Genomic DNA, 22,124 nt, shown 5'->3' on the forward strand with positions numbered 1-22,124 from the left:
CTTACTATGAACATAATGGTCAAGTTACTGAGTTCCTTATGCCCCGATTTGAAGAATGGTTGTATCAGAACTGGTTAAATATCCCCTAGTAAATCTATTTGAAATTACTTCTGAGGGGGAGATCTGTGGAAGTCAATAACAATGGCAACAGGCTCCTTGGGACACCAGGAATTTCTGTGTAGCCATTCTAGGATATCTGCACAAACTCTGCAGATGATAAGGATGCCTTCTCTTGCATAATTTAGCTCTTTTCTACTCTCCAACTTTTCCCTACTCTAAGCCTTACATGAGCAAGGAAAAGTTTGTCACCAAGGTTTGCGACTGTCACCTCTGAGCACAGTTTTTGGAGGTAATCTGACCTACAGTGATGATCAATCTATGAAACAGTTGTTCACTGATTACCTAAAAACTGAGTTTTCAAAGTAATAGATTTCAGAGTTACAGAAGACATAGAGTTATCATGGCATCTTGACAGTTTCCCAGACCAGGAAAATTTGTTTCAGTTGTTTCTGTACTAACATTTCAGTGCAGCTTCTTACCCTTGCTTCAGAGACTTTAGGACTTTCGTTTTGGTTTTCCTGTTTGCTTTTATTATTTAATCCTTAATTTGATACTACCTATGCAGGCAGGAAGCTATTGCAAAAGTAATTCAAAGGCTTATGATAACTTGGAAAAACAGCACTGCCGCTTGTGCTTTTCTTTCTTCACAATATTCTATGTGGTATCATATCAGAATTTTCTATAGCTACTTCCAAGAAAAAAACAGCTCTCCAATATCCTCCAGAACCACATTATCTTAAGTAGTAGCTTCCCTTTTACAAAGAAAGAGCTACATAGAGTAGAAATTGAACCAGCATCTCTATAGGGAAGTAGGAAGCAGAAGGGCTTGGGAAAAGGAGTGCTTTCCCAGAACTGGAGTCTGGTTTTAAACTCTGGTCTAGATGCTGGAGTTTAAAATCTGTTTCTAGCCCTGAGGTACTGGTGGACGTTTGGTATATCACTAGACCTACAAATAAATAAATAATTTTTTTAAACCTTTCCTATTTTTCAAAAGGGTGGTTGAACTTAAAGTACTTTGAGAACATCAAATGAATGGGGCTACAAAAAATATCATTAACAGTAAACTTGATAAATTAACTCCAGCCTTCACTACATACATTACTCTGAAAGAAAATAATATCCTTGAGCTAAAATTTTGTAATATCTTTATTCTTTATGAAGCATGACCTTTTAGCAGTTTTGTCCTCCATATTACCAAGGCTTCTGTAATCTCATTTCAAAAACATAATAAAAGCACCCCAAATCCTCAAACTTTTATAACTACTGCCAGTGCAGGAAGCTTATATGTGTATATATATATATATATATATATATATATATATATATATATACACATATATATATATACACACATATATATATATTTATATAAACTCATGCTGCAGAGATGACAGGGAAAAGTAATTGCATTCAATTTACAGCTCCCAGATCATGCAGCCTCACTGACTCATCCAAGCCACTCTGCTTTATCAGAACTGCCAGCATCACACTGAGACAGTATACAATAAAATATGGAAAACGTGTTCACAGTGTGCAACATCAGTGTTGCTATGAGCTGACATGAAAAACACTTTCTTCTCACAGTGAAATGCCACGATGAGGCTGCATTAGCTTGGAAGCAGTTGTATATTGCTGCTGCTACTGTCACTGTTTTTGTCATACCTGTTTTGCATATAGAGCACTTCAGGGCTCAAGATATACATGCTGAGCCTCCTTCACCAGTACAAAATGCAAAACTTCATTTCTGGCTATAGTCCTGAGTAATATGGGATGGAATCACTCTTGGGCATCTAAAGGATGAAGTGCTGTGAGGTAACACCCCTATATGCCCTTTCTGCTCTCATAGTGGGAAAAACTGGCTGCCCATGAGCCAGACCTTTGCAGACACAGAAACTTGAGTAGCACAGATACTCCAGTAAAACTACATGATACCACTTTTGTGGAACTCAGTTTTGTAGACACACTTCTAGTTGTACCTGGCACTGACCAAGTCTGAACCCTTACTTTTCTCATTGCAGCTCCAGCATCTCTGTGTTTGTCAAATAACCAATAAAGCATTTATTGTTCTTTCTCCTGTTTCAGTATAGAGCTTGGGTACTAAAATAAAATCATTAAGCTGTCTACTATTATTCATTCAAATAGTTCTGCTACATCTGTGATTTTAGTTCAAAGCACTGCAATCTCTCTGCATTTCATGGCTGTAAACATGGCATGGTAAGGGAATAATGCAGCATTACTCCTAATGGCTCCAAAGCACTACTAACACCTGCAGCACTGAGTAGTAACTTCAGCAGGAGAGAAATACAATAAAACCCAGGTTGGAAAGGACATTCCTCTTTAAGCATCCAGTCCAAACTGTGTTCAAAGTTGAGCTAACTCCAAAATTAGGCCAGTGAGGAGGGGTATTGAGAATAACCACTTTCATCTGTCACCACTGGGCAAGAAAACAAATACTTGTTTGTGAGGATTAAATGCAGCATTTCTAAGAACTGATGGGGAATAAAATTAGCAGCCAATACAGATTCCACAGAAAAGGAACTGATAATAATAGATTGGTCTTAGCACCTCATATTTACTACTTCATTGACACTTTCAGCTTTTCCAAAGATCGGATGTGCTGCTGTTTTTAAAGTCAAATTAAAGGAAAGTAATTTCAAAGAGAAACTGACTTTTAAATATCATTGTTTTTTCATAGTGCAAACTGTAGCTGAAGCCAACCAAACTCATGAAGTTGCAGACTAGTTTGCAGATCTTCTAGCCATTGGCTTTTGAATTGTTATACTTGATTCACTGGCCAGAACAGAATTAAGCACAGTGGTTAACATGCCAGTGAGTCAATGAAAATACAGATGAAATAGAAACTCTCAGCACTGGCAACATCAGTGGAATTATCTGGGTAGGAGCAATAATTTGAAATGTTAGTAAAACATGTTGCATGTAGTCTTATCTTTGCTCCATGAACCAAGAAGCTATGAACAGCACAGAGGAATGAATATTACTCAGAAAGAAAATTCACATATGCATGCTATTCTCTTTTTTAATCCCTACAGGAATTTTCAAAGCACAGTTCCTCCCATGCAGAAATACCACCCGTCTTCAAGGTGGTACTAAAACCATCATGTCTGTCCTGTAGGAAATTCTGCTCTCTTCTGGTTTTTTTTTCAGTTCAGAAAGAAACATGACATTTAATATTAAAAGGTCCCAGAAAGCACTGGAACCAGAAACACAGAACTGTTTCAGTCAGTCCCTGGTCAGGACATGTCTACATTGCCCTGACTGCTACAGGGTGTTGTTGTTCCGCATTTGCCACGCTCACTATCTTTCCCCGCACAGCTTTTTTCCCCTCAGCCAAGCCACTTCCTGATCACAGTGCCGGATGGAAGTGCTACCCTATGCACTAACTGGGATCAGACAGCGTATATTGTATGTAAGAAGTGACAACAGAGTCCGCAAAGCTTCACATGCATGTGAAAGATAGGCAAAATAAAATTGTTCCTACTCTCCACAGAGCCCTCCTTCCCCCTCTTGCTCATAATTTTATAGATTATGTAAGAACTTTCTTCCAAGGAATGGTGCTTATAAAGGGTTATGTGAGGTGAGGATCATTTGTATAAGATAATGTGGTTCTTCCTGTTAAACTTCTTCCAGAATGCCTCTCAGGCATATACAACAGTGTGTAGTGCTCCCAGATGTGACTACATTTCTAAGAAAGTAAGAGGGAAAAAACCACACTATTGAGTTAGCTGAAAAACTTGTGTGAGCTTATGCAGCTCATGCACTCTGGTGCCCATCAGTCAACTATGGGTTTTTAATCTTCAATTTCCACTCTCTTTAGACTTTGGGTACCTGTGTCCCCTCCTGTTATCTAAAATCTAGTGGAGGACAGCTCCAAGGACAGGGCTCTTTTCTGCTATTTTCATGGCCCCCTTTCCCAGGCATCTGGGGCTGCTACAGCTGGAGGTGAGGCACTGAGCTACATCAGCAGCTCTCACCTGCCAGGTGCATGTGGATCTGCACTGCTGTGAGCACAGGCAACTGAGATATTGCTGCACTGTTCTTCTGGAAAAGAGCCAACCACCACCTACAGTTTTGTCAAACAAGAAGAACCACTAGCTAAAAGTACAAAAGCACCTGGTTGATGCGGGTGAAGGCAGCTTTTGAAATCCGAGGGGTTTTGGTTTGGTTTTATTTTTGTTGTTGTTGTTCATGGTCCAAATGGGGAAAACATATAGTCAAAAGAGTGGAGGAGAAACTTGCAGCAAGAAACAGTCTCTGGACCCTTTGCAGTGATTTCATTAGAAAAGACAGAATCTGACTCTGGAACTGTTCCAGGGGTCACATTTCACTAGTAACACAGCATAGGCAATATATGAATATGGAGACTAGGTTAGATTGACTTTGGACTGTCTTACTTATTAAAGCATGCTCAAGTCCCAGAGTTTTCTACGGTCAAGTACTCAATCAAATAAAGCACATCATTCCACACTCTCCTGAACAGAGTGGATTCCTGATCATAGAATCACAGAATATGATGAGTTGGATGGGACCCACAAGGATCATTGACTTTAACTCCTGGTATGCACAGGGCTCTGCCCAAGAGTCACACCATGTGCCTGGGAGTATCATCCAAACACTTCTTGAGCTCTGTCAGGCTTGCTGCTGTGATCATTTCCCTGGAGAGCCTGTTCCAGTGTCCAACCACCCTCTGGGGCAAGAACCTCTTTTGAATATCCAACCTAAACCTCCTCTGACACAACTTCAGAACATCTCCTTGGTTTCTGTCACTGGTCACCAGAGAAGAGGTCAGTCTCTGCCCTTCATCTTCCTTTCACAAGGAAGTTGTAGACTGAAATGAGGTCTCCCCCCAGTCTCCTCTTCTTCAGGTTGAACAGATAAAGAAATGACCCAAGGATGTTGCATCTAAACACTTTGCAAGGGGAAAGTCAGACTTTGAATTTGCAGCACAACAGCTCCTTAGCAGTAGCCTCATGTTTCTAGCACATGATAAAATCAAGGTAACTTAAAGGGCCTTGCACAAAGATTTTAGTAGGTTCTGGTCACACATGACACTTACCTCGTTGTAACTTTCTTATGTACTTTATCCTCAAATTAAAACAACTGCCAAGTTCACTGTTTCCTGGAGCTCACATACAGTCATGGCGAAATCAGTTCTGCCTGGAAGAAGCCAATGCCCTACTTCTCAGAGTGGGCTGTTTATGTGCCAAGACAGAGTCTCAGTCATTTGGGCTCCACCTTACTTCCAACCAAACCAAATAAAAATTTCTAAAGGAGTTTTCACAACAGGAGCAGTGAATTCCCTCACCTTGCCCATTTCCCTTCTTTGTAGGCACTTGCAGCATCATGTCATACACATCTAGGGAAGAGAGGATGGTGACACCACACATGATCTCATTTTGTTGCATGTCATTAATGATGGAAAATGGCAATTTCAAATAGAGATTTAATTTCAAATAACGTAGTTTTCAAACTTAACTGCTATTTGGAGGATAAAAGATGCTGTGACAGTTGTACTACCATGTGCAGCTTGATCTATACAGTAGCTCTGTGGTAAAGGATCACAGATGTTTTGTGGTGGTGGGAAGACTCTGCTCTTAGGGACTGCAGACTTAGTGTACTTGCAGAATTCCACCTTAAAACTAATTGAACCTCTGTAACTCAGAGAAGGTTTTCTAAGCAATGACACACTGCACTTGGATCTGGAAATACAACATCTGGAAGCCAAATGTTAGATGCGATATAAAAGGGCCAGCCCAAGAAAACAGCAGGGCATTTCTAAGCCAGGAACATCTTCAGGATGGACCTCATCCTCCTCTGTGTGTTCCTGCCTCTGGTGACTGTGGCATGGGGCCAGTACGGTGACTATTACTATGGTCCCTATAATTATGGAGATAATGATGAATGGGTCAATGTGTACCGGCAGGGTTTCAACTTTCAGTGCCCACACGGGCAGGTGATTGTGGCTGTCAGAAGTGTTTTCAGCAAGAAGGAAGGTTCTGACAGACTGTGGAACTTTGCCTGCATGCCAGCATCCCAGAGCCTCGGTGAGCCGACAGAGTGCTGGTGGGAAGAGATCAACAGGGCAGGAACCGAATGGTAGGATATCCCCAACAATCCCTGGTGGGCTCAGCCCTGATAACCCCTGGGGAATGCAGGTTCTAACACTGTGGTCAGAGTAATGTAAGCGCATAGTAATGCCATGATAACCAGCGGCTTCACTGCCATGAACAACTGTCTAAGACTCAGTAATCATGATGCATGGGAGGTAATCAGCATCACATTTGTCTTCTCTAAGCCATTTCTTGCTGGAGGGTGTCAGTGTGCTTTACAAACTCTGCACCCTTTGATCACTCACAACCTCAGCTGTAAAGTGATTGGGTCTGGCTGTTGTTTCAAAGATAACGAAAATTAGCCCAGAACTTCAGTGAGGAGAGGATAAAGTCTCTCTTGAAAAGTCACATAATCAGTGACTAAACTGGGAAACACATTGTTAAACTCCTCGCTCTGTCCTCAGGCTCTTACCAGTAGAAAAAATAATCTCTGTATTGCATTGGCTTTTTGCTTGATGCTTTTGTTGCTACACTTTTTGGCTTAGGCATAGATGAAGGCTGTTTTCTAGTTGTGTTGTTATTACAGGAGTCAAAAATCCACACTAACAAGCGATGATGGTGGCATACATATATGTGCATGATGATAGCAGAAGATCCTGTTAAATCACTAATAAAGTCAGTTTAAATGGTTAACTAAATGTTATAATTTCCATCAACCTTGGAGGGAAAGGTCACAATACTTGTTAGAAATATGTACAGTATTTCATGTTTGGACAGCATATACCCAGTATTTCATTATCTCCTGATTATTTTTTCATGAATTGTGAAACAGAGTTTTGGAAAACTCTGAGATTGAAATATTCTTTGGATAGAATTAAATGTATGCAGGAATATTTTCAAATACTTGAAATGTGATTTTTGTAGATTTTGTTATGTGGTAATAGGTGACCAGTGAAATATGAAGTTTCTGCTTTGTAAATGATTCAAAATTTTGTTCTGAATTATTCATACTCTTTCATTTACCATGTGACACATGCCCATGGCTGATGCAATTGCTAAGAGGAAAAAAAGACTTACCCTATACTTAATTTTGGAATAAGAATTAAAAGAAAGGAGGAGGGCTGCAAAACAGGCAGAAAGAAGGCATTGTGATAATCCTGGATGACTTTTTCACTTTTTTATACATTGATGCAATTTCTACTTATTTCATAATAATTTTGACTGAGACCTTTCTTTTGTTCAAAATAAAATTATTATTCTCTTTCTAAAAATCCCAGGCAGCAATTGCTCAAGTTTACTTCTCACAAACGGGATACTGTATGCCTGTATAGATCATTTTCTTCTGCTGTCAAACCATGCTCCATATGCTTAGCATGACTACATCCACATTGTATTATCTGATTCTTCTTTCCTTCACCTCTTAAAAAAAACCTTTCCACTTTGTCCTCTTTCTTGCACACACTTTTTCCTGTAGCAACTATCTTTTCTTCAATTGTACTTTTTTTCCAACCCCTCTTTAATGTGCTTAACTCTGTTTCTCTCTCTTTAACTGCTTTTGGAATTATTTTAGCATACCTTCCCTAGACCACCATCCTAGTACAATATCCTTACTCTGAATAGATGTACTTCTTTCTTTGTACCTCTTTCTTTCCTCTCTTTTGGGGGAGGGGAGATCACCAAAGTGATTAGGGAACACATACCCCTTTGCAAAGGTGAACTTGTGCTCCTAGTCCCTTGGGCTATTTCCATAAGTCTTAACTATCTGTGTCTGGTTGGGTTCTGCAGCTTTCAGATTTCTGCACCCGGGGCTGAGCTAGTTGCATCTACAGTGCTTCAGGGAGAGAGACTTGCTGTAAGCCAGCACATCCTTCATCATGCCAACACTGCTGCCTAAGAATCCAGAAGTCTCATCCCAGACTGGAGTGAAAGTATAGGCCAGCAGGCAGCCAGCCTGGAGTGTCTAAATGCAAACTCAAACCTCAAATTAATGTGATGGCATGGATGTAGCCTGTGGGACCTTTGAAAATCCCACTTACTCTCTTGGCATTCCTACTTCTCATGGCTACCTCTCTTCTCTCTCTCGCTTCCACACCCAGCTCAGGGCTATTTGGAGCCATCCCCAGTTCAAAAGAGATTCACTCAGGAATCAAGTAGGACCACAAATATGAGGATTTACCATCTGTACCATTAGTTCCTGTTTGGCCAGTTCTCTTACCTGCTGAACTCCCAACAAACCAATCTGTTGGTGAGCAACACAACATTCTCATGTCAGCTGAGACAACAGTTTGCTGGACTTGATAGTTAATTTCCCATCCTTGTAGGATGGACTGTAATATTCCTTCTTCAGCTCTGTCACACAGGGTATTTTTTTTCATCTTGCACATCAAATCCAGGGAGCTTCAGTGGCTTGTACTACCAACCACTAGAAATCTGTTAAGTTATTGCTCAAATTTCACAGATCAATGAGGTTGGAAAAAAATCTCTGAGATCATCAAGTCCAACCAATGACTTAACAGCACTACGACAACTAGACTATGGCAGTTAGTGCCATGCCCAGTATTTTCTTAAATACATCCAGGGATGGTGACTCCACCATCTCCCTGGGCAGCCAGATTCAATAGCTAATTACCCTTTCTGACTCCAACAGCTAATCACCTTTTCGGTGAAGAATTTCTTCCTAATATTCAACCTAAACCTCTCCTGGTGCAACTTAAGACTATGTCCTCTCATCCTGTCACTAGTTGCCTGGGAGAAGACACTGAGCCCACCTGGTTACAATCTCATTTTAGGTAGTTGTAGAGAGTGATAAGGTTGTTCCTGAGCCTCCTCTTCTCCAGGCTAAACACCCCCAGCTCCCTCAGCCGCTCCTCAAAGAACATGTGCTCCAGTCTCTCCACCAGTTTTGTTGCCCTTCTTTGGACACACTCCAGCACCTCAGTGTCTTCCTGAATTGAGATGCAACCTCACCAGTGCTCAGTGCAGAGGGAAAATCACTTCCCTAATCCTGTTGGCCACACTGTTTCTGATACAAGCCCAGATACCATCAGCCTTCTTGGCCGCCTGGGCACACTGCTGGCTCATGTTCAGTCACTGTCAACCAGCACTCCTAGGTCTTTTTCTGTTGGGCCACTTTCCAGCCACTTGTCCCCCAGCCTGTAGTGCTGCATGGGTTTATTGTGGCCAAAATGTAGGACCCAGCACTTGGTCTTGTTCAACCTCATGCCATTGGTCTCAGCCCATGGATCCAGCCTGTCCAGGTCCCTCTGCAGAGCCCTCCTACCTTCCAGCAGATCTAACCTAACTTGGTGTCATCTGCAAATTTGTTCATGGTAGACTTGATCCCCTCATCCAGATCATCAATAAAGATATTAAACAGGACTGGGCCAAACACTGATCCCTGGGGGTCACCGCTGGGGACCAGACACCAATTGAACACAGCACCACTCATCACCACTCTCTGGGCTGGGCTGTCTAGCCAGTTCTTAACTCAGTAAAGAGTGCACCTGTCCAGGTTTTTCAGGAGTATGCCATCGGAGACAGTGCTAAAGGCTGCTACTCTGCTGCGGTTGAGGCTTTCTATTCCTTGCTCTACCTTCACTGAGTAATGAAAACAAGCTTACTGCATCCTTTTGTAAAATCTCTTTAACTTAATAATAGGTAGCAGCTATGCCTTTCTCTCACCCACACACCTTCAACCATGTTTTTATTTTCAGGCTGAACATATCTCCATTCTTCTAGTTCTTCTCTGGAAGTTTTTTTATATTCCAATACTCCTAAACTAGTACTGATCATACCTACAGCTCTTCTCTGGATTCCCTCCAGTTTCTCAGCCACATCTCAAAATCTGTAGTCTGGCAGAAACACCAAAAAATGACCTTTGACAAATTATGTTTTTGGCATTTTCCCATTCTTCACAGAGAAGGCAGAGTCTCCAACTAATTTTTTTCTTTGGCTTTTAGTACTTGGGGGGAAATGGCAGAAGTGGATGGGGGGAAATGGCAGAAATGGCTATGGGGAGCACAGAGATAAGAGAGTTGGGAGCCAGCAGAGAACCACTGGCAGAGCTTCCTGGTAAGTTTGCTTCCTTCACTAACACGAAGTGTTATATGTATTTAGAAAATTAAACTGTAAGACTTTGAATCTTTCAGATATGAAAAAACCTGTTTCACAGAAAGAGGACTATGACATAGATTCACATTAGGCATCAAATCACAATGCCTAGTTTATGAGCTTTGCCTCCTTCCAGAGTCAATGGAGAGAAACGGGTACTCCAAAAACTGTTCTCTGGGGTACCCTAGATCTCTCCACAAGTACACTCATGAAGACCAAGCCCCTCTGACAGTTACCTAGAATACCCAGTGACATTCCAGAATGTATCTAACTGTAGTGTCTCACTCAATAAATGCATCCCCGAAGTTAATTATACATGTGCATACATTTCTGAAGAGCTTATGTGCTTTTGTGTTTTACTGAAGGGACATGAGAAGCCTGTGAACATGTTACAAGGTTCATAACAATAATTTTGGTAATAGATTGAATCAGACGACCAGAGATACCTTCTCAGCTTCCTTAACCTGTGGATACATCTAAAGTACAAAGGCTTTGTTGCATCTGTCCCAACACCTTACTCTTTCAGAGGCTATCTGCTAACCAAGATGCTATTCAATAAAGAGGGACACTGGGAGAAGAACCAGTTCCTGGATAATTTGGAAATACTCATGTCTGGAGTAGGCAAAAGTCCTAAGGGCATGCCTTGATTCTGCAGCCCTTCCATTATTGTATGCTGCAACATCCAAAGAATCCTGTCTTTCAGGGAGCACAAAATTTATGTTCTTAGCTCTAGTTGTACTGGAGGAAGTTTGACCTTTTATAAATATTTCCCTGCCTAAAGTCTGAGTAATTGCAGATGAGACTATCCTTCACTGCTTTGCTGAATACTACAGAGTTGCCTCCACAGACCTGTGTCTGAGCAAGGTACTTAGGAAAAACTGTTTTTCTTGCCTGAAAATTATCATATTGAAGGACAGGGATCACACAAACTAAAAACAAACAACATTTTGCAAGTGAAGACAAGGAACTCTTTCTTCCAGGAAAAATGTTTGGTTTTACACTACATAATGCAGATGAATCCATGTCATAGTCTCAATATACTCCCAGTTAGCTGTAAGGCATGAAGCAGAAACATTTCCAGCCAAGTGCTATTTAATCCATGTTTATTGACTCTTTTCCTTGTTTAGACTTCTGAGAAAGTGTTTAGATGGGACTTGGTAAAAACAGATATCTAGATTCTCCCTTCCCACTCCTATTCTCACTCCCCTTTGCCTGCAGACTAGGTGCAAAGACAGACTAATGAGCAAAGGAAATGTCTGCAGAAAACTCCTGTTCAGGCACTGGCAGCCCATTTCAGTTCCTTCTGTGAGGAACTGTTTTTGTTCTCAATCTTTGACCAGTTCCAAGTTTCAAATCTGAGCGTGTATTACCAAAACCAAATAATCCAGCTGCCCTTTCAAAATGATCCCATTTGTGCTATCTACACAAACAAGTTAATTTTCTTCAGAACTCTAGGTTTACATTTAGGGACTAGTGCTACAAGCTTTTAGCACAGCTGCAATGGACTGAGTCCAGTGGGAGCATCTGAGGAGTAGAGGAGTATTTCTGCAGATAAGGAGGCCTCATCAGCCACTGTCAAAAAGAAATCATCAGGATGAATAGGACCTTGCCTTCCCTTAAGGAAGGGAGAAGAAAGTAAGGCATGACTGACCCCTAAATGAAAGAAAAGCATTGCTGAAGATGTTATAGAGGTTGCCTTTGGCATATGGAAGTCATGACACATTTCACCACTCTGAAACAGATAGTGAAGACTCTTCATAGAAGTGGCTATTGGAGACTGACATGGCCTCAACAAACATCTAAAAGTCATAAAAGTCATTCCCCTGCTATTAGTGCCAGAGTTTTGAGTTTCCTGAGCCTGCCGTCAGCCTCTTAAGACTCCCCATTCAACTGTAACACACTGACCATTAAATTAGCTCTCATCATGCAATTAACCAAATTGGACAGAGGGAGGACACTCCACCAGAATAACTCAGGAAAGCAGTATAGGGCCTCCCCTCCACAGGGACATGGAATGACACTCTCATGTTACCCTGTTACAAGGAACAAATAGCCCTCAGTTATGCATGACCCAGTGCCTACTGAGCTGTGTCAGACTCAGCTGAAGAGAGTGTTATCCTGAGCACTATCCTGAGCAGTGCATCAGGGATTCAATGCATGCTCTAGCAGCGCCACTAGCTGCTCCTTGACTTGGGCTTCTCTGAGCAGATTTGTAGTGAACAGGCTTCCTCTTTGGGTTGTCATCCTCAGGATAACATGCTACTGATGTTTCTGAGGGATAGGCAGCCTCAGAGAGAGGTTTACCACACAGCACCAGCATTAGATGGGGTACAACACTCTGGGGCTTTGCCTAGCAAAGGGCAAGAATAAGATGTAGGCATAATTATGAAGTCTCGCCATAACCGGTGCCATTGCTCAAAACAATCACACTGTTGCAAGCAATAGTTGTCTTCAGTCTGGTAGGCAGGTGTTGAGTCAATGAGGCACACACTTGGTGGCCGAGGCTGTATCGATGTTCACAATTAGTGGGGCACAATTTTTGTGCATCTCTAGGGCGAACCAGGTCATGCATGGACCCAAAATCCACATATGCATTTTGAGTAGGTTTATTTCAAACCAACTCTAGTTTTGTCCCACAGATAAAAGCTCACTAGTATCAGCGGATTGTAAAAAGCCCACTGATATAGTGGAGAGGTTTCTGCTTCCAGGAGCAAGGCTAGGAAAGCAGCCAGCGGCGCTCCCTAGGATCAGGCCCCTTAGAAGCTTAGGTCGGCTCCTCCCGCTCTCAGCCCGGCGACCACCCCCGACGGAAGGAGTCCACACATGCCGAGAGTCCATGAGGAAAAGCCAGTTTTAATGGCGCGAGCTCGCTTATAAGGGGACTGCGGGAATTCCCCGGATCTGGGGGGGGAAGAGGGGCGGAGACGGGGAGGAGTAACACACTTCATTGGGTGCATGCAAACGAAGGGAAGGAGGGAGGGGAGGAGTGGCAAAAGGACCAATAGGAGAATGAGGTTGGCGGGGAAATTCTACCGTAGGGCTTCCGGCACTCCGGGGCTGGGACAGCCCCCGCACGGGATCCAGCGGCGCCTCGTGTGCGGCCCCACCAGCAACCGCCCCCATGGCCGGGGTGTGCCAGGAGAGGGGACTGCGACCCGGAGGGTTTTGTGGGAAGAGGAAACTTGGATAAGGAACGACAAAGGGAAAAATAACCCTATTAAGGGTGTAACATTTAAACTGGGGAAATGTCCATCCAAAAGCCCCCATGGTCCCGATTCAGTCGCCGCATGTGCTCCCCGGGGTCTTGGACCTCCGCATCTTCATCTACCCAGTGTTTGTAATATATCTGCCACTTGGTGAATTCCTCACCAGTCTGGTCTCCTCCGACACACCAGTGAACAACAAAAGCAGTCCTGGCCTGAACTAAATCGATAAGATGGATGCATGCTTTGGTTGCTTGCTGCGAGAGAACTCAGCTGTAAAACATTCATGACCCGGTTCAGAAGATTTGGCAGAGGGGGGGCTTCACACAGATGTTGCAGCAGGCCAGGAAAGTCTCAGATACCACATCCCTGCTACTAAACAGAACTTCTCCCAGAATAGGGCTGTATAATTTACTTACTTCCTAGAAAACACTGCAGTCATTTCCAACAACTGTAGACAAGGGAAGGGCAACTTTCCATTCAAAAGCACATGACCCCCCCACACACACCCCAATTTTCCCGCTCTCTCCCCAGCTCACCTCGTCTTCTCCCAGTACCAGATCCAAAAGGCAACTTTTTGCGTGTTGAGACTTAAGCCCGCTAGAAAAAGTGGGCTATACATTGCCAAGTTTAGTCCCACAGAGTCCCAGCCGGTTCCTCATGTTCTTTTGCATTCACCTTCTAAGAGGTATCTTCCTCTCTTCTTAGCAATGTCAAGATTTCATGAGTAAGGAGAACCCTGTGACTAACTCTGAATACTGAACTACCCTTTCTAACAAAAGTGTTATAGAGTGGGTCTAGTGAGAAAGACCTTTTTTGACTGGGCTATAAATCAAAGTTCCCAAATCACTAGATTTTATTCACCCTACTTGCTTGCAGAATTTGCTGTGACAAGAGTAGTGAATTCAAAAATGAAACTAAAAATTCTCACATTGTTTTCAGATGAGTGCATAGAGCATCTGACTAAAAAGAGAGTGGAGTGTGGAGAGGGGTTGTTTGCTTCCCTTGAAGAAGTACTTTCTGCTTTTAGGAAAGAGGCCAACGGGGAAAAGGAAAAACAAGAAAATATAATAGTTTACAAATAAGCACTCAAATTTCTGAGTATGTCTCTTCATTTTTGAAAGAATATCTGGATTTTACTTTAAAATTAAAAAAGATGAAGAAAAAATCTTATGCTATCTCAAAGCTAGAAAAAAGTACTTCAAATATATTTCAAATTTTATTATGAATTATTTTAAAATAAAATGGAAATTTAACTGGGAAGGGATGGGGAGGCAGAAGAAGATGAAGAGGCACAATTTTTGTTCTATTTTACATAGTTTAATGCTCATCTTGCAACTGGTACAACCAATCCCAATATTTCTGTGTATCAACCATTCTTCCATCATGATAACATCAATCGTCTTCAACTATCCAATATGTTTGCACAGAGTCTTAACCATATGTTCCTATGGCCTATGTGCCAAAAATCAGAGCAACTTCCTATCAAAGTCCTGCTGAAATCCTCTGAGCGAGAGCCAAACTGCCTTACTTGGTGTGATACCATAGCAACTCAGAGTCCCCATCACTACTTAGCCCTGGAGGTCCTTGAAAGTCTCACAAAGCACAGCAAGTACTCGTGGCCTCAGGAAAGTGGGAAATGCAGGGATACAAACAAATGTAAATACTCTTTTCTGAACAACAGAATGCAGTGGAAGGGATATAGAGAAGAGACCCCTGTGTTTAACGGTGAAGGCTGAAAGTTAGGCAGAGGAATTAATCCCTGCACTGCTCAAAACTGATCAGTTTTTCAGCTCTTGCACATAAACACTTGAGCCTCATGCTTTCTTTGCAGGCATTGACACTTGTATGAAAAAGGAATTACTTTCCAAACACTGACCTCTCCTAAATGATGTGTATTCCCTTTTGGGAAATTCAGGTCATTAGAATAAACTACGATATCCTTAGAATAAGCCACAACATCATTGATTGAAACCAGAGGAAATTTTTGGTATTTTTTATCCTACAGTTACTCCTGAAAGTGTCTTTTGGATATATCATGGTAATTGATCTTATGGTATTGCAAAGAAGGCTTGCTGCAGGTCTAGGCTGCCAGCCTTCCTTGGTGAAGGGAAAAGAAAGGAAATGGAAGAAATGAAATTCCTGTAATTTTCCCAACAGGAAAACAATGAGGCTAGGAGGGTGCTTGAGCAAATGAGCACTCAGTAGCTGAATTACTGAGCAGTCTATTTTCATGTTCTCCTTGTCTTTAATCTCCAAGAAGCAAGCTATTCGAACTGATTGTCACTTGAATTACTTTGGGTAAAAGAGTCCAGGTTCTTGCAGGGTGTGGAGACAGAGAAGCATGTATGCTTTAAGCCCATGTCTATTCTATTTGACAGCAATGATTCACATGTATGACAGAATTCCCAAGTACACAGAAAGCATGAATCTAGTAATAAAATTTATGTGAAACTTAGAATTTCAAAAACTCTGAGTCTCAGTTTTCCTTACATGTTTGCTATCACATAATGATTTCATCACAAGCCTAACCATTTTTAATTAAGAGTCCCTTCTCCTGGAGAGAGGTAACTGTGAAAGAAAATAAAAAAAGAAGAAATTAATGAACTTCTCTTATGAAGAGTTTCTAAGGGTCCTCCTTTTTTTTTTTTTTAATAGAGAAGGAGTTGAAAATATTATTTCAGTAAAGCCCAATTCCTGAAATACCAGCAGTCAAAGACAAAAGTATTTATGGACTATTTTGAAGTCAGTTTCATGATTTGTAAACAGTTTAGAATATCAACACCAGAACAATCTTCTTGCCTGGTTAGCATACTAGAACGATCACTTTCAAGCAGTTTAAATAGTTTTAAGTGCAACATAAATGTTTATACATTAGTTGACTACTGCTGCTTTCTTACACAGCAAGTGCAAACAGTGCTTCCCTGCACAAAGTCAAACCCTTAGCTTCCAACCTATGTCAACACTTTTAATGATGTTTTCAGAAATGCTTGAAACTATCAAGGAATCTAATATCATGTTTTCCTTGTGTGCTCTCTTCTTTCCCCTCATTTTTAGGTATCAAACGTGCTCAAACAATGGGCTGGTGGCTGGTTTCCAGAGTCAGTATTTTCCTTCTGTGCTGGACCGTGAATGGCAATTTTACTGCTGCCGCTATAGCCGGAGATGCCCATATTCGTGCTGGTGAGTTCAAGCAGAAACCAAACCTGTGAGCCTTTTTCCCCCAACAGTCCCTATTAATGCCATTGGCTGCTTGGCCTGTCAAAAACCTTGTCCGAAAGAAAGTTAACTGTGTTTTATGGGGCTAAGCATGTTATTTCCAGTCTGCTACAGGATTCTTAAGGATCCATGGCCAAGGGAAGGGAATGAGGGCACAGTTACACTGAAGAGCACAACGCAGTACCAGGCCCTCAATACTAGGTCAGGGTGTAAGCAGCAGTCCTAGCTACGCTGGAAACCATGACAGAAGTCTCCAAAGTGGAATGGCATTTTCCCATTATAAACCCAGCAGATTTGCAGGAACAGGAGCATCTCCATGCTACCTGTTTGTGCCAAGATGAGTTACAGGAGTGAACTTAGACTAGTTATGTCAGAAAAAATATCTGTAGTGCCTGCAACTTGCTTCCTCTCTTGTTTGAAGACTGAAGTCAAAATAAGCTACTGATCATAAACCTTAAAAGTAACAGGTGGCCTCACCTCAACACAGTATCACAACTGGTGCTGGTAACTTCATTCACAGAGGCTGTGGAAAAAGTAAGCTACACCTCCCAAGCTCTCCTGTGCCTCCAGATGTGGTTTCTCTAAATGAAGACTAGACAGTAGGAGACTACAGAAAAAGCTTATATTGCTCCTGTGCATTCTGTGTAACAGAACACATAGTTTTATGCTCCAGGTTTACATTCAGGTTTAATTCTTCTAAATTCAGAAGACTGATAATCTGCCTGCACTTTATAAAAGGAGGAAAATCTGTACTTAAATCTTTGTTTCCAGACCTCAACTTTGAACTTCCCATTGAGATCCATATAAACTGTTTGTATGCCCCTTGATCTTACTTGGCTGGCTGGCGACTGGCCAAACACAACAGCAGAGCCTTGCTTTTCATCTTTCAGTCACCTTGCAGCCAGGAGAAAAAGAACTGTATTATTATTATTATTATTATTATTATTATTATTATTATTACTATTATTTTAAATTACAGGCACTCTGTGACAGAGTCTTTGAACATTCTTTTGAACATTCCTCTGTCTTCTTTCCAGCCAACACTGCCTATGGATGTTCTCTACCTGGGGGTTTATTTACATGCCTGCCCAGATTCTTCTCTCTGAGGGAAACTCACTCTTACTTCTAAGCAGTTCTTCCAATCTCTTACTCCTCTTGTATTGCATGTATTTCCAGAGAGACAAGAGAAATCTTCTCTGACTTCTTTTGTTGACAGTTCTGCTTCCCTTAGATGTTGTCTTGACAACAGGGAACAGCTTTGTCTCTGCCTTGCAAATTGGCATTCAGTGCAAGGCAAATCTTAATGTAAATACTTGGAGTTACTGAAGTCTTGTGTTTCCATCTCAGCTGCACATGGACTCCTATACTGCCCTTCTATTTCCAGCAGTGACAACATTCAATTTTTATGCTTGGAAAGGAATGCCTTATGCAGTTCAGCTGCAGTTCTGTGTAGGAAAGACAGCATTTCAAGGCAGGTTAAGCATTTCTCCTTCTAATCAGGATAGAAATACCATGTGCTCACAGTCTGCTGGGACAGGGGAGCTGTAGAACTTGTGGAAAGAACTGTCACCTGGCTTGTGAAAAGCTTCTGGTGCATAGTTTGTGATTATGGTCTCATTATAAAATCATCTTGTAGCCTGTATTACCAGGTTCAGTCACTCACCATGAGCCCACTTTGCAAGTGTTCAAGCTACTGATCTGTCTTGATACCTCTGTATCTACTCTTGGCCTGGAGAGTCTCTTATGACGTTTCTCTTACTTGAGAGTCTTGTTTGACCTTACTGTCTTGAAGTGTCTCCTAAAAAAATATTTATTACCATTTCTTTCATGCTCTCATTCTGCGTTTAGAGTTAGCAAGGTAGAAAAATGCTCTTTCCACTTTCATTTATCCAAATTAGGATGTTGTGGTCTGGATAGACTAGATGGGTTTAACAGGCTGGGAGGGTAGTGGTTCAATGGTGAAACCATGCCTGAGTGCCCATGAGGAGCAGAGAACTGTAACTAATGGTCTGCCTGGGACCTGTCCTGCTTAACATCTCTATCAATGATCTTGAGGAGGCAACAGAGCACATGCTTGCCAAGTTTGCATAAGACTCCAAAGTGAAGGGGACAGCTGACACTCTTGAGGGTAGGACAGCTGTTCAGTGGGATATATTTTCCTCTACAAGAACAGTGAAATATTAGAGCAGGTTGCCAACTGAGGTTCCTTGGATGTTTTCAAGACTGAACTGAATAAAGGCCTGAGAAGCCTGATGTGATCTTGTGGTTGATCCTGCTTTGAGCAGAGAGCTGTAGCAGAGACTCGTTGAGGTCCCTTTCCATCAGAGTTATCCTGGGGTCCCACAAAGGATGATTTTTTTACTGGAGGATGCACACCATGCAGATAAACTCTCTCCTGCAAAACAGTGGTCTCTTTTTTATTGTTTTCTGGCAATGTTTCCTTCCTGTTTTATTCCCTTTACCCTGCCTAGGCAGTGCATCAGTATCAGGGCGAGTACTACATGTTGTGATAACATATAAGCAATATGAACTGCAATGGGGTAATGGGAAACCCCATGTTTAGGCCCACTTATACTACTACAGACGTGACTTGTCTGAATTGTTAAAATTCAGTGTACAGCAACTAAATTTCTTACTCCCTGGGTCCAGGAGATCTCACTCACGACTTCATTTCTACTGGCATTTCCAAGTTACTGCCACAAGACTTTGTTCACACTGCACATTTCCAATCAGTATCTTGCACTCTGTTTAAGATGCATTTGACAGAGAGAATATGTTTTCCAAACAATCTGCAAAGCAGTTCTGGGCTCCCACAGGTAAGATCTGAAAAATGCATATGCACATAAGACACGAGAAAATTGTGAGTGTATACAGACAGTACCACTATTTATTGCAGTTTCTGTCCCAAGCTATAATGGAAATTATTCTGTTCCAGAAACTAGATGTCAATAAACTAACTGTGGAGAAATGGCTAATAACATGCTCCAGACTCCTATTTCTTGGTTGAAGCAACTTATTTTCATGCAAAGGCATCTATTAGCATATGACTATATGGAAAAGTAATATCAAGAAAATACACAATAATTGTGGTGCTTTGTGGATCATGTATGACACAGGAAAATTCATATTCAAAGACAATCCACACTGAAGAATTTCTCAGCAGCCTTGAATTCCAATGTGCAATGAATTCTTAAGTATGAAACCAAACATGAGCAAAAAGGGATTTTTAAGAAAACTGACAATACTGAGGTGTAAAAAACCTGTTTCAAATTAGCTCTCTCCTTGGGTATTTGATCCATTCCTCCTCCAGCTGTCTCTGTGCAGGGCTCTCTGGCAAATATAAAAGCAGTAAGGCCACAGATCTTTATGCATAGTTTCTCTTGGTTCTTCTACTTCAAGACTACATTCCTCCTGAAGTGACCTGGCCCTCCCTACAATGAATAAAGACAGGTTGCCTTATGTGTATGAGCTATGCAAATGGTTTGTTAGAATTTGACCCAGATTTTACAGCTGGAACATTCTTGTGTTTTTTGAGACCTGCTAATGCTTATTGGAATACTAATTTATGACACCACCATGCTGACCGAAACCCACACTTAAACACTGTGCCTCAGAGCTTGGTTAAAGTCAAATACATGCATAAGAACTTTATTTGGCAGCATCTGTATCCTTACTCTTAGAATCCAGCAGTTCTGTTTCACAGCTTATCTTTCTCACCATTTATTTTTCTAGTTTACCAATACAGTAAACTTATATAATAAATAAATGTACTAATCTTTTGCAGTCGCAGGGTTTTTCACTTGCTTTATAAATTTTTTTTAAAAATACTTTGTTTTCTTCCTCATCATGCCAAGACTTGTCATGGATTCTGCACATTTTTAACATACTGAAAATAACATTCCTCATAGGAGGCAAAAAATCTCCCATTACATTACCTGGCTAGGGAATGCTACCACAGTAAAATAAACTGTATGTTGATTTCCACCATAAAGGAAGCAAATCCATCACAGATGCAGAGCCAGTGTCACTAAGTGGTCCCATTAGACTTCAGATTTTTCTCTTTGCTGGGAAATGAAAGCTTGACTCCATACTCTCAAAAGCAAACACATGTCACAGAGCAGTCACAAGTCTGCACATACTGTTTATGACTGTTTTCCCTCTCCAAATAACCAGCAGTCCAAAAGCCAGAAGGTCTGTCTGGAGCTGTGACTGCTCTCTGTCATGGTGACATTGTCCAGGCAACAATTACATTTTCCAAGAGTTATGGGATTTAAAGTACTTACTTGTTTTCCCGACTCAACCTGCCACACAAGACATATTGAAACTGATATGATCTTATGCAGATTTCTCAGAGAGAGCTAATAGCAGAGATAAAAATTCAGAAGGTGATTCAAGACAGATGTGATGAAAACATGCAGTTCTGGGCAATCCAACTCTCCCTATCCTCTTTTTTTCCCCCTTTTTAAAGGTATTTACCAGTTAGGGATTGGAGGTTGGGCCAGGGGGATTGTTTGTTTGTTTGTTTTTATAACCCATCAAATACAGCCTTACAGTTCAATCTCCAGGACCATCTTCCTCAGACCTCTTAGGAGAAGCACATTTGATTAACATGAGAAAGCTGGCTAATTATTTCACACATGTCTTTCTTGAGGAACAGGCAAAGGTTGCCCTGAGCTCTCTGCTGCTGCTTGTATAAAGAAGAACTGTGGTCCCACTGTGCTGGTCTCATGGCTCCTCAGCCCTGTGAGAGTTTGTGATTTTCAGTACAACAGCGTGGACACAGAAGAGCAATAATGTATCCAGGTGAATCCATGATCTTAGAGCCTGAAGCTTTAACTCAATCCTGAAACACACATCACATAGCCACACAAGAAAACTGATTATCAATAGAAGAGCTCCAGGACACCTCTAGTTTCCTGGCAGCCAAGCAATCTATACTGGGAGCATTTGCAGGAATGTCTGTGGACAGTTTTCGAAGACCTTCTTTGGCTTTTCAGCACCATATGCTTTTTTAAAGGCATATGACCTCTGTCTTCCAGCTGGAGGAAGAACTGAAATTGATTAAAGAGGTAGACAGGGAGAGGGAGCTGAATACCCCTCCTGTATTCCAGGAGGATATAGTTACTGACTTACTGAGCCAGCTGGATCCTAACAAGTCTATGGGACCATATGGGATCCATCCCAGGGTGATGAAGGAGCTGGCAGAAGAGCTTGCCAAACCGCTCTCCATCATCTTCCAACAGTCCTGGCTCTCTGGGGAGGTCCCAGATGATTGGAGGTTGGCGAATGTCACCCCAATCCACAAAAAGGGCTGCAAGCAGGACCCTGGCAACTACAGGCCTGTCAGCCTGACCTCCATGCCTGGCAGGGTTATGGAGCAGTTCATCCTGAGTGCAATCACACAGCACCTTCAGGATGGACAAGGGATTAGACCCAGCCAGCATGGGTTTAGGAGGGGCAGGTC

At 41.8% G+C, this 22,124-nt stretch overlaps 1 protein-coding gene across 1 annotated transcript in view; it reads left to right on the forward strand.

Moving 5' to 3' along the window:
* The first annotated feature begins 5,867 nt into the window (after positions 1-5,867).
* DPT (dermatopontin) overlaps positions 5,868-22,124 on the forward strand; it is a 29,596-nt gene continuing 13,339 nt past the window's right edge. The window contains exons 1-2 of the mRNA XM_071572311.1: positions 5,868-6,174; positions 16,499-16,624. Coding sequence (XP_071428412.1) covers positions 5,876-6,174; positions 16,499-16,624 — 425 coding nt within the window. The 5' untranslated portion in view covers positions 5,868-5,875. The remainder of the gene's footprint in view (positions 6,175-16,498; positions 16,625-22,124) is intronic.

The sequence above is a fragment of the Pithys albifrons genome, chromosome 1 (genome assembly GCF_047495875.1).
Source record: "Pithys albifrons albifrons isolate INPA30051 chromosome 1, PitAlb_v1, whole genome shotgun sequence".
Taxonomy (NCBI): Eukaryota; Metazoa; Chordata; class Aves; order Passeriformes; family Thamnophilidae; genus Pithys; species Pithys albifrons.